This window comes from Glarea lozoyensis (genome assembly GCF_000409485.1).
Source record: "Glarea lozoyensis ATCC 20868 chromosome Unknown GLAREA5, whole genome shotgun sequence".
NCBI classification, from domain to species: domain Eukaryota; kingdom Fungi; phylum Ascomycota; class Leotiomycetes; order Helotiales; family Helotiaceae; genus Glarea; species Glarea lozoyensis.
This window is the reverse complement of record NW_007361000.1, coordinates 1,127,322-1,139,942: the sequence shown is the minus strand read 5'-3', so window position 1 is coordinate 1,139,942 and position 12,621 is coordinate 1,127,322. Positions and strand designations below refer to the sequence as shown.

General features: G+C 46.1%; 6 protein-coding genes across 6 annotated transcripts; 2 read left to right on the top strand and 4 right to left on the bottom strand.

Annotated features, from left to right (window-relative positions):
* Positions 1-824: 824 nt before the first annotated feature.
* On the bottom strand, positions 825-2,573 carry GLAREA_04569 (Cupredoxin; the record flags this gene model as incomplete). Its single annotated transcript, XM_008086946.1, has 2 exons — positions 825-2,318; positions 2,382-2,573. The coding sequence occupies 2 exons, from the start codon at positions 2,571-2,573 to the stop codon at positions 825-827; spliced, it is 1,686 nt and encodes a 561-aa protein (XP_008085137.1).
* Positions 2,574-4,236: 1,663 nt separating this feature from the next.
* On the top strand, positions 4,237-4,863 carry GLAREA_04568 (uncharacterized protein; the record flags this gene model as incomplete). Its single annotated transcript, XM_008086945.1, has 2 exons — positions 4,237-4,399; positions 4,460-4,863. 2 exons carry the CDS (start codon positions 4,237-4,239, stop codon positions 4,861-4,863), a joined length of 567 nt encoding a protein of 188 aa, XP_008085136.1.
* A 271-nt stretch (positions 4,864-5,134) lies between these two features.
* Positions 5,135-7,096, bottom strand: GLAREA_04567 (MFS general substrate transporter; the record flags this gene model as incomplete). The annotated part of the gene is made up of 7 exons (XM_008086944.1): positions 5,135-5,322; positions 5,371-5,646; positions 5,763-5,869; positions 5,916-6,361; positions 6,425-6,606; positions 6,665-6,758; positions 6,815-7,096. The coding sequence occupies 7 exons, from the start codon at positions 7,094-7,096 to the stop codon at positions 5,135-5,137; spliced, it is 1,575 nt and encodes a 524-aa protein (XP_008085135.1).
* A 740-nt stretch (positions 7,097-7,836) lies between these two features.
* GLAREA_04566 (Thioesterase/thiol ester dehydrase-isomerase) lies at positions 7,837-8,347 on the bottom strand (the record flags this gene model as incomplete). The annotated part of the gene is made up of 3 exons (XM_008086943.1): positions 7,837-8,182; positions 8,238-8,288; positions 8,343-8,347. 3 exons carry the CDS (start codon positions 8,345-8,347, stop codon positions 7,837-7,839), a joined length of 402 nt encoding a protein of 133 aa, XP_008085134.1.
* Positions 8,348-10,005: 1,658 nt separating this feature from the next.
* On the top strand, positions 10,006-10,630 carry GLAREA_04565 (Ubiquitin-like protein; the record flags this gene model as incomplete). Its single annotated transcript, XM_008086942.1, has 2 exons — positions 10,006-10,458; positions 10,511-10,630. 2 exons carry the CDS (start codon positions 10,006-10,008, stop codon positions 10,628-10,630), a joined length of 573 nt encoding a protein of 190 aa, XP_008085133.1.
* A 574-nt stretch (positions 10,631-11,204) lies between these two features.
* GLAREA_04564 (uncharacterized protein) lies at positions 11,205-12,566 on the bottom strand (the record flags this gene model as incomplete). The annotated part of the gene is made up of 2 exons (XM_008086941.1): positions 11,205-12,429; positions 12,517-12,566. The coding sequence occupies 2 exons, from the start codon at positions 12,564-12,566 to the stop codon at positions 11,205-11,207; spliced, it is 1,275 nt and encodes a 424-aa protein (XP_008085132.1).
* Positions 12,567-12,621: the final 55 nt, after the last annotated feature.

Sequence of the window (12,621 nt, the reverse complement as noted above, 5' to 3'; positions counted from 1 at the left end):
GAGAAGTTGTGGTGTTGTTGAGAAGAGCATGATCATGGAGACATCGGCCCGGAATTGGCAGGTTGTGGTCACGTTTCTATTGTCACGTGATAAGTGTCATTCATCTCTGAGACATGAGCAGATATTGACCACGGCTTTAGTCTGTATTGTAGAACAGGAATACCCTTTAGAGTGTTGAGAGTCATAGATCATAGGTAACAAATTAGATGAACGAGAGGAAACATAAATTAAAACAGATCTCACCTTCTATGCTGGAATTAAGCGAGGATTATTTTCTTGAGAAGCAATAAGAAAGCATAACCCGTAGGAAAATAAGACTGCTTTATGAAACCATACACTATTGCATACACTGCTTGAAAGAGCCGTATATCTGTAGTCTTACTTATGATTACACTTGTCCAATTGCGCAGTTCCATTTTGCTGTAGAGAGCTTTTCAATGTTTGATGACCCATTTGTCATAGCATAACTCTTCAAGGTTGATCAACATAAAGGACTAAGTTTCTCGCCTGTCGAATTCATAATTGAGCCAATGCTAGGAGAGTTATGACCTGGATGTTCCGATATTCAAAATGTCTACTTACTCCGTGCCTAATGCCGTCAAACAGTACCGAAGATCAATACATACAAAATAAAAGAAATAAGAATGTCAAACAAACATCACCAGTGGTATTCGGATAAGGATAAAGAATGTTTATAGGCGGAAAGCTAAGCGACCCCCTTTTAGTCAGGTGATGAGCCGTTTCTCGACAAAAGGAACATTTCAGATTTGAATAATCATAAGTACAAAGTAAACAGACATATAGCCTAAGTATTCAGGTAACACTCAGACTCCAGAATCTTCCTCCTCGATACCAAACGCTTCAGCATAAGTGTTCCAGTTAGCGCAGGTAGCATTGAAAGAATCATAATCCATAAGCGCCGGAATCTCATCCATCCTTTCAACAATCTGAAGAGCAAACCCCTCAGAAGTATGCCATCCGATATGACAATGCATTAACCACGCACCGGGGTTATCGGTTTCAAATCCAATAACCAGATATCCCGAAGCTGGAAGCATGGCAACATCCCGGCGTGGTGGGTTGGTGGTTTGAAGCGTTACATCAGAGGAATAAGTGCCTTCAGCTTGTGCCAAGATAAAGAAATCATGGCCGTGGAGGTGAATGGGGTGAGGAACCGCCTGCGCGGTTTCAATGATGAAGTATACCCATTCGTTGGCATTGTCCACTTGAATAACGTGCGAAGAAGTCGTCCAGTTAGAGTCTCCGTTGTATATTTGGAGCAGTGTTGGATCCGCCCATTCAACGGCAAAGGTCGTTGCTGCCATGAACCACTTAAAGACGCCGCCACTTCTCCCAACGGTAACTGCTTCCTCGTCATTAGTCGTGACAGTGCCGGCATTAAGCGCAACGGAGGGGACGAGGTCACTCATGGCTTCCCCATCGCAGTCATCAACGTATGAATACGCAGCGCTGGTCGGGTCAGCGGTAGAAGTAGCATCGTAACGAAGAATGCCTTTGATATCATCGGCGTTGTCGTTGTCAGAGCAGAATGTTTGAGGGATGGCTCGAATCCAGTAGTTGTCCGCAGTTTGATTCATGTTGATGACTACATCGTATCGTTGGCCCATTCCAATGCTGATTACATCGGCGGTATAGGGAATGATTGGAACGAAATCCATCGCCATGACAGTCATTGTATGGTTGTCAACAGAAAACTTGAAGTGGGTGTCAATGGCGCCATTGACGAGACGAAGTCTATAAGAGTCGCCCTCAGTGACACTCATCTCGAAGCGAGCACCAAGAGAGGTATCACCTGGAAAGGTGTTCGTACCGTTAATAATACCGTTGTCCAGAGCTGGCGGTCCGGTCGTTTGTGCTGCATTATACATAGCATCGGCGGTCTGGTGAGTCCAGTCGTTCAAGAAGACATTGCCAGCATCATGGTCATAGTTTGCTGAAGCCGGTCCGTTAATGATGATACCACCAAGCACACCTTCCCAAGCTTGAAGTGCGAAGTGAGAATGATACCAAGAGGAACCGTATTGCGTCGCTCTCCAGGTATAGGTCATGGAGTCTCCAGGAGCAATAGCACATTGCGTAATAGAAGGTACACCATCCATAGAATTGGTGTAGTTTTGACGAATGCCATGGAAGTGTATCCCTGTACCGTTGTTTTCGAGACTATTCAGAACATGAACAACAACTGTATCACCCCAGTTTGCCATGATTGTAGGGCCTGGGAATGTCCCATTGACCAGGAGAACATTACGCTCCAAACCATCTAAGGATGCCGTTGTGTTGACAAGCTCAAGGTATACCTAGATGAGTTATGTAAGTAATTTAGTTTAATATAAGGACAAATGATTGTTTCGATTACATACTTCAACTGTAACTCCAGTATCGGGCACCTCATCATAGTAGTTGGTGCTTAAGTCATAGTCGCCCCAACAACTTCTATCTGTTGCTGAGTTTTCGCATCTCTTGGTGAGGTGTTGCACGTCGGAGTTGGCAATTGCTCCAGAAACTAAAATAGCTAGGCTTGACAACGAAGTTAAAACTGAGGATATTTGCATGATGAACAAATGACAGGAAATTCGCTGGAGAGGCCAAGATGTAGCTAGAATATGAAGGAAGTCAAAGAAATGAAGGCTGTGAACTCTTCGATGGTTGTCTTCAAAGTAAGCAACTGAGAGCGTTATATACATCCCAATCCAACACCATACTCAGGCGATCTTCGAACTATTGATAGCATGGGATGTTTTCGAACTGTTGTTTCTTCTGTGCTTCCGGCTGACTCGAGCTGAGCCACAGATCAAAGCCATCTACACGCCAGAATGCGATGTCCATGCGAAGTTCGCACAGTCAAGATAGAATCAATTACGAATCTTCATTTCGGAAACGATAATCTTGTCGTCAGCATAACGATAAGATATCGACTGTGCATTTAGCACACGCAGTCCCTGCCTGGGTAAGTACGAATATCAGCACACCAGTGGTGCACATCGGAGACTTCTCAGCTTTGACCCACTTCGAGCTAGGATTTGGGCGGGGATGAGATACACTTCTACTCCGTAAGGAGATCCCAACTAGCGAAAGGAGTTCTCCTAGTGAGCGACAGAGGCAGGTGCATGCGTTGAGGAGGATTGTCTTTGGTATTTCTCAGGACGCGTCTTTTCAGCCTGCTCAGCTAGTGAGTGGAACTACCGTCCACAAGATCGTCTTGCTAGACTCGACCTTTAGGGGAAAACCCGTTGCCATGGCTCGCTTAGCGAATTTAAAAATGGCCTTTGCGTCGGTAGTGTCTAGGTCAGTCATGGACCGCATGACAAAGTTGCAGTGGATATGAGAAAGCATCTCGCGTGGTGCGAGAGCGAGTGCAACGCACGAAGCCTCAATGGTTGCGTGGACATAGGGGTTTTGGTCTCCTGTATCGTTGCGAGATTTGTTGGTTCTGCAAAACTTGGACGTCAAGCATTGTTCGAATTGAACGACACCAGTTGTCACCCGCAGGGACAATGGCAACTAGACTAGGGTTCCGAATTAGCACTCATCATTCTTCTATTTCATGAAATGCCTAACCCCACCAAACTAATTTAATCGCGATATCAGACCCGGTAGACGTACTTTGCGGAAGGAGAATAAACTTTCTGTGTTTTCGGAGGTGAGCGAATAAGGATGTTGGTCCGAAGGAAACAAATGTATTCGTCTCTTGCGAGGGCATGAAACGAAACATGGGCGCAAAAACAAATACCATCACAATTGGCATAGCTACCAAAATAGATACTATTTCGGAATAGCAGTCGTCATCATTCCATAATGCCTTTTCGAAAGATAAGTCGTACGAGTAGCCAAGCAGTGATTGGTTATTTTACTGTTCAATCCATGACTCGGATCAGTGAGGCTGGGATTGATGACAATGGTATCATAAAAGGTACGCACTGAGTTGCTTTTATTTCGCAAGCAAGGTTGACATCGTTACTCCCATGAGAGATACGTACGCTTGCAGGCCGCTCCGTGCTACGATATTGACACAGGATAGTGGACGCGTACGACTGTTGGGTTGTCGAGAAATTACTACCTGTGAAGTAAGTCAGCTCAAAGAAATATAATGTGCGGCAACCCTCTAATGAAGTATAGGTCATCCCAAGTGATACGCTTGATCAGTTCAATCCAGACTGAATCAAGTTTGCTTTTGAAAAAACACTCATCTGGCACCCTATTTTCAACCAATTCTTCATGTTTCCAGATATGTTCTTCAAGACATGGTCTATCTGGCTCCTCTTGGCCATAACAAGCTCATCAACTGCCATTGCGATCGATAGTCGACAAGCAAAGGAAAGCATCACACTCTTTGTGTATGGCTCTGATGTCAACGGTGCTCCATTATTTTACGCTGATGGTAAGACATAACGCCCCGCGTGAACATCTTCGAAGCAGTCACATATTAACCGCTTCATAGGGAAAGCATACTTCGGACATAGAGCAATTAACGAGACCACTGTAACACAAACCAATGTTACTGTCGCACCTGCCGACGATATTACAACTCCATGGAGTGTCGCTGCAAATTCTAGCACAATGAGCTTCAATGAAACTTTGTACATGGCTCTCAATCCTACCACCACGTCACAGCTTGAGTTTACTCCTGCAGCCAACATGACGGCCGGCTTTGTCGATACTGGACTTACTTGGTTCGGAACTGCTGTCGCATATGCTGCGGACGAATCCAATTATGGCCTCTCTTTCGCTGGGGTTGCCACCAATACTAGTGGCGTCTATGGACTATACTATACCGTTGGAACAAGCACGGTTGAAGGTTCCTTTCCTGTGTCTGTCAAGAGTACGGTCCCTGTCGCTCCGTGAAGGGTTGGACCAGGTGGCTCCTGTAAAGTTGGAAAGAAAACTCATGCTCTGTAGATGGAGCTATGTGCGGGATTAGGTTTTGTTTTGGATACAACATTTGGAGACGATTAGTACTTTATCAGTGGAGAATACTTATCAGCACATCCGCGCACTTCCCATTCCCGAATTGATTTATCGGTTTATCACGATTGTTATTGAGCATTCCCGTAAACTTTGAATGTGAACGTGATATATCCGAAAGTATCTTAGATAAGCTTTGCGCACCTTAACCTCAAAGTCTGAATCGAAACCCGTTCTTTCCCGCTTCCGTGGTTCCTGAGTTGATAGCGCCCTCAACAAATATTCCTCGTTCCAGCTTCTTGTTTAGACGCACCAGAATGATTCGTAGAGTGAGGGCAGCAAGCATTGCAGTCAAGGCCATGGCACAGTTCACGCCCATAGCTACCACATATCTTGGTCCTAGGCAGATATTAGCACTTATTGAAGCACCGCATGTGATTTACTTACCGGCGCTAGCGCTGTACATGTAGCTGGCGTATATGGAACTGGTATTAGATATTGCGTTGATAAATGCCAATGCCGCCGCACGCTTGGCAGGTGGTCGTGGTAACGAATTACTAATCCATGCGAGGGCTACGACATAACCGGTATAAACACCTGGCACCATAAACATCATTGCAACGTATCTTGGTCCAGTCTTGGTCGTTGCTGCGGCGAGGATGTAGGCAAAGACAGCGAAGCAAAGAGGAATCGTGATGTGAAAGAATCTTTCACCAGTTCTGTCTAAGACGATGTTAGCGATTATAAAAGCGGGGTGGTTCTTTCGAAGGCTTGGAAAGTTCCAAATCACCCTTTCATTTCTGCTAATGAATCGAGAAAGGTTGGGAAAAGAAACTCACCAGCGTGCCATGAGTTGGCGAATGTTGTAATGACAGCCAAGACATATGGCGGAGCAGTCAAAAGCAGAGTGTTTACATCGTTGTAATTGAGAGTTTTGACAACGGTCCTAGCTTGGCGTTAATAGAGGCACACACTGTTATAAGTGAACTCACGGGAAGAAATTGGTAACAGTGCCACTAGCCACAATGCCGAAAAGCATAACCATTAGTATGTATGTTTTGACGTCGGTAAATGCCAGTTTGAGACCTTGCTTGAAACTCTGATGCTGCGAATCTAGCCAATCTTCAGCCCCAATATCTTCTTCAAGTCGCCACACGGCCAAACCACGTTCCTCTTCGGTTAGCCAGGTGGTCGTTTTTGGAAAGTTCGGTAAGATGAAAAACGCAATGGCTGCAATGACGACAGTGATAGCTCCTTCTATGATGAACAGCCAGCGCCAAGCTCGAAGACCATGAGCGCCATCCATGCCAGATTTAATACCAGCAGCAATCAAACCGGAAAATGCACCACTGATCAAAGCTCCAGAATAGAAGATGGCTGTCCGAAAGCCAAGTTCTTTCCTAGTATACCAACAAGAGAGGTAGTAAAGACAGCCAGGCTAATAACATTTGTCGATTAGTATTGTGCAGAATATGGAATTTAAATGAAACATTTGACTTACGAAATAGGCTGCCTCAACGAAACCTAACATGAATCTGCACGCAATAAGACCACCATAATTCTGACACGCAGCGGTGGCTGCAGAGATTATCCCCCAAATTACCATACAGGTTGGAAGATATATGGCAGGTTTTCCGATTTTGTTGAGAAATAAGTTTGAAGGGACTTGCATGAGAAGATAACCTGTCTGAAATTTAGAAAACACTCGCATGTAAACGAAAGAGCAACGTTAGTTACGTACCAACAAACAGAATCGACACACTTGTTTGAAATTCATCGCCTTTCAAATGCAAGTCCGTAACTATCCCCGCTAGTTTGGCAGCCGCAATGTTGTTCTATTGCATGGTTAGTTGATATGAAGGCATATCGATAAAAACTTTTGAACACATACTCGATCTAAATAATTCATAATATACATGATAACAATCATCGGCATCAGTCTGATGTCGATTTTTCTTCTCAATCGATTTTCAACATCAAGTCTTTGCTCTGCTGTCATATTGCGAATAAATTCGGGAGCTTCAAAGACCCTAGTCGGAGTAGTTTCTTTGGCGACAGTGTCAGGAGGACTTGCATCGCCGTCAATGTGCTGAATCCTGCCCTTCTCCTCAGATGCAGAATCCACGTCACCGACGACATGGCCTTTATCATCGTCGCGTATAACAGAAGCCATGGCCACCCAGCTAGCTGTAAATACAGAAGGGAAATAGCAAACTGAGTTCAAAGATCGGTAGTGATATACGGTCTGGTAGATGAGCAGAAGCAAAGAATTCCTGTCTCCTTGCAGGCGGCAGCAACAATAATATTCGGACAGAATGAATTGGTTCCGCCTGAGTCGAACCCCATACTTTATGGGTAAAGACCAGACACAAATTGCCCGAAGGAGCTTGAGGAATTAGCCGGTCTCCTCGAATCGATTGGCCGGCATCTCGTGTGATGAAATGCGGCAAGCAGTCTGCAACCCCAACAAGCTTCACCAATGTGGGGCGGGGTAAAGCTTCGCGGGGTGACATCTTGGCCGCAAGATCATTACCAGCTTTGGGAAGACAGTGACAATACGACGTACACAGCGGCCCGAATCTAGCGGATTGCTTCATGGGTCGTTTTGTTGAGCTGTTGTGACGAGGGAGTTGTCACCACCGCCGACCATGAAGTGTATTTGTGTATGTCGCTGTCTTTGATAGAAGTGGCCTCTGCTCTGCAGAGCAAATCGAAAATGTAATTCAATGTAGCCAACACTCGAACGCCACGACGGAATTGGACATACAATGCGGCAGATGGTACAATTGCAATCATTGGTGCGGGAACATTGCTTGCGGCTTGGAGGCGGCTTGGAAGACTGTAGCCGAACTCACAATGAAGTCAGGTGGTTGAGAAGAGTAATGATGAATACTTGCGATGGCTGATCATATATTAGAGCTTTGACTGTGGCGGTTCTATAAGCAACCTCTGAAGGCCTTCTCGCAGTTTGCCATTCATTCCGCTGGTTGATGGGCGACCTGTGCCTCTGTCAACGAAGACGTGTATAAGTTGGCCGACAGATTTCACAGTTTCAACTCCCTTCTCAAACAGAGCAATTTCATAAGTACAACTGCTCTTACCGAGCTTGTTGACCCGAAGTCCCAGTTCAGCAATGGCAGGAAACGCTATGCTGCCAAAGAAGTCCCCATGGGAATGGACGACAAGCCCATATTGCTGACTTGTGGGTGGCCGTAAATCGCAATGCTCAATGAGGTACGTATTGACAACGGAGTCATAACTTCATCGTTATAAGCTGCTGGATGCTAGATGGCCAGTTGGATATCTCTACTTACAGGAAATTGTAGATGGAATTGTTCATATGGTCGTACATATCATTGTCAGACCTGTGAACCCACATCAGTCATTGGCCCAAGAAACCTAAGGTAAATCTGATGCACACCATCTTGTCCGGTAGTCTAGCAAATAGGGATAATCACCACGCCGACGATTCTTGAGCTCTGTGTTGGACATCGTTTCGTGGTTCTGGCATACCCAAGGTAGGTAGGTATTGAAGCTCGCTCGTCCTTTGGCATTGACGAGAAGCGCGAGCCGAGGTTGTCCTTCACCTTCCAGAGTCGTTGGATTAAGGGGCATTGGGCTTGGCACTCCGAGTTTGAGTCCGAATCCGAACCAGATCATATGCAGACATGTTAGGAACATATGTTGCCTTGACAATAGCTAACATGCTTTACGTAGGTAGGTACCTAGCTATGACCAATCCCTCCCTGTTCATTACTCGAGGACTTGAATTTGCATTCGACTTGTGTTTAATACACTTATCTGTTTAATCCCAGTTTTTCGGAAAGGAGGAATGAATGCAAACGGAATTTCCCTACCCCTTGATACCCAGCAATATAATAAATATCTCTAGAATTTTAGGGACATGCCTATTACTGTATGGAAGATGTGGTTATCTAGGCCCGTTCATCCCATAGCCTCTGTAGGTGACCTGCTTTCTTGGTCTTCTCGCAGATTGTTATTGCAATCCAGTATCATGACCATATAAGTTGTGTAACAGCAACGCGCGTGTTTGATGTCCTGAGCCATCTAATTTGACCGTCAATTGGAATAATGACCGCATGTAATGCTTCAAGCTGTGATAGATGCCACCGCATACGGAGGCGTGAGGAGGCAGGCAGAAACCAGTTAGCTTGTCCCGTAATGCAATATCGGTGTATACGTGATCGTCTGCAGCTATGATTGTTGCTCCCAAAAAAGTAATCAATCGTGTAGGGAAAAGAAAGATTTACACATGATTTGGTGAACCAAAATCATGAATTGATGCACCTCAGAACGAGATTCAAAGATTCGCATACTTGAAATAGCACGGACCCAGTTTGGCCCCGTTAATACCAGCCCTGCAACCACACTCCCCAGTCGATGACACGAAGGGAAGGGTCTAGCCTCGTTGTGGCAATCTGCAACCTCTCTCTGGGCTTTCGGTCTCCTCGTCGCATCATCAAGTCAATCATGCCATGTGCAGGTTCTGAGCATTGTTAAGTCTTTTTAGACTGCCATTTTAACCTTTATCCTGGTTGAGAGCATTCGTTTATCATTGCGAGCAATACTTATTTCAAGTTGTGCACAGCCCCTCCCCCCTCTTTCCACATCGAGAGGTCGAAGTCTTGTTGAATTGACCTGGAGAATCACATATCACAACACTTGCGTCTAGGCCAGCACATGGTTCGCCATGGTAAATACAAGATCTCCATCAAGACTGGCATATAAATCTATGCTTTAATATAGACACTAATCGCTGCGTAGGGGTGCTGCGCATCAACCTCACGAGGACCGTCATCGCCATATCCACCTGAACCAAATTCCTCCTCTCGTGGGATAACCTCCTCTCAATCTCAGTCGCATTCGGCTCTCCCCCGTCCGTCGACGCATGCTTCAAATCATAGCAATAGGCACTCTCAGCATCGGAGTTCTCAGCCCCTTGCTGCACATATAAACAGACCTCTCAAAGTCCACGTCTGGACATGCAAAAACCGACTATGGACTCGAGCCGATCTGGATCGTGAACGAACCGACTTTTTCGACACGAGGGTCACGGGGCGAATGGAGATATGGCAGACTATCAGAGCAGCTTTAGAAGTCATGAGGTCGGATGGGAATCCTGAGGACGAGGAAGGAGGATTGGCAACTGCGCAACAGATACTCGATGCTGCTGGTATCACTTTACCTACCGGAGATCTCGCAAATGGCGCTTATGATGGATTTGGAGCTTTTTACGCCCTACCAGAACACATCGTTGCCGATCCGACGAATATGGCATATGCTTCGTCCTCCCTCGGAATCGATGACAGCGACAAAGGCGCAGAAAGCGAGGAACCTGATGAAGACGAAATTCTGAAGCGCCGGGAAGAGAAAGGGAAAGGTGTGCTCAACACCGAAGACTTAATAAGCGTCAAAGCTCGGCTAAGCGATGGTGGTGGCCCAGATCTAACGGTAAGCATTGGGAAGGATGATAGTGTAAGGTTACTGGCTCGAAGGCTACTTGAGGAATCAGGAGTAAGTGACACAAATCACATGTGCTTTGCCGAAGCTAACAATGCGTGCTCAGCTCTCATCACCGAAAACTATTCGCATCGCCTATATGGGCAAGATTCTGAAAGAGAACCAATCTTTGACAGCTCAAGGCTGGGATCCAGAGCACGTGGTAAACGCACTAGTATTTGGATAATAACTGTACATATGTCGGTTTGTCGTTGATTTGACTATGTGGGTCCTTCAAGATATGGACAGCGAAGGTATACCGGTCAAGCATTTCTATTCGAGAATTTAATGAGCTTGGCTGTGGGTTCGGCGAAATTTGGTTATACCCTGGGCGTTGGGAATGTGCGGATCGTTTGGTATATGAGTTCTGTCTGTCATTCCTTCAAGCGATTTAGCGTCTGAGCATAAATTACAATCAAACGCATAATTTAATCTTCCAAAGAACTTCATACATTTTGCTTGTGTCGCGTCGCTAAATAGTAGGTATGCTATGCTCAGGTAACTCGAGATACAATCTACGCCCAATTCAGATGAGCCCGTGATTTGTAGCACCTCAAAATAAGGGAACAATCACTATCTCCAGAGAATATAGATTTGTACAAAAACTCAATTGACTGCCTAATACGAGTGTACAATCCAACGAGTGTATCTCACGTGCGCTAATGAGCGCCAAGTATTTCCCACTCCAGACGCTATATCAAAATTCCCAGTATTCCAGATCCCTAAATAACATCACAACATAACTGAAGACAAAAGAAAATTTATTGTATTTGGCGTGCATTGTCGCACTGCTCGATAAACCGGTAGATGCCTTCCAGACCTTCATAATTAGATGAGCTTGTTTGGATTTCACTAGGTTTACTGAAGTAGACCGACTCGCCATCACTGGATCCATCCATGCTTTCGTAGCCTTCGAGCCAAGGATTTTCCTCGATGATTTCGTCAACATCCTCGAAGTCAAGGCCCGTCTGGGAACGTAACGAACCGCCTGGCGAAGACAGGGTGTGTTCTGATGTAGACGCGAACGGGAACATCAGCGCGACATTTCCTCCTACACTATCATCGAAATCTTTGTCTTCATGGATAATGCCTCGCTGAACACCTGCCTCGTCACACAAGTCCTCGATGGTTTCCGCATCACAGCCTGGGAATCTGACACGCAGGATGTTGTTGGGCTCAAGAGTAACTGCCAGATCACCGAGGGTAGCAAGACGTTTCAAGTCGTTCATGGTGGCAGCAAAATCTTTCAGTGCCCTAGCGAAGTCAACCGACAGGACATCTAGGAACCCTTCTGTGTTCAGGTGAGGTGCAACGACGGATGTGTTATTCGCAAACGTTCCGCTGAGCGTGGTCAGAGCGGTAATGGTTGGGCTCACTTGGAAGTCAATGTAAGAACCTGGGGTGTGTCGTGGAATCGAATCCATTTTGCGGCCCGCCTCTTTTTGCAGCTTCGTCACAGCTCGGTATCTCTTCTCGCCAAACCTGTTTTGTCCATCGTACTGGACTTTCTGACCAGAAAGAAAAAAGGCTCTGACGGCTAAAGACACATTGTTTACGACCTGAGCTTGTGCCGCTGGTGTGTGTGAGAAATTTCGGGCTCCAGTTCGCCCACCAGCACCTCCTAGACTATAGCCGCCCGCGGACCGAGGAAAGGCACCTCCAGTGAGATTTGGGCGTAACGTCGAGGAGAATGGAGCTCGAGTGGTCAATCTACCCACAGCAGTGGCAGTGGCTGATGAAGGAAACGAGGCGCGGTTGTATGAGGCAGCCTTTTGTCCCCCAGTGCTCATGAATCGACGAACCGAAGCATTGATGGTACTGTGAGTCGTGTACCATCTTCCTTTGCTTTGACGCAGGAGTGCTGCACGGTTTATGGGTTGACGTGGTGCATTTCGTAGGAGGATAGGTTGTAGTTCTTGTTGTAATGGTTGAGATATCTTGGAAAGCCTTGCCTTCACAAGATTTTGAGTCTTCTTGAACGCATGCCTGGTGATGTATTAGTACTTGCGTCTCTGGCAGTGGGGAATGAATGGCAAACAGCAGAGAGCCTGCCACTTGCTTGACATAACTTACTTGAGGACTCTAAGGGCTATAGGAGCCCATATTCCCCCGGCAGGCGCCATGATGAATACAATTTAAATTGTTGTTTTGCAGAGTTGCAGTTGAAGATGGCCCGGG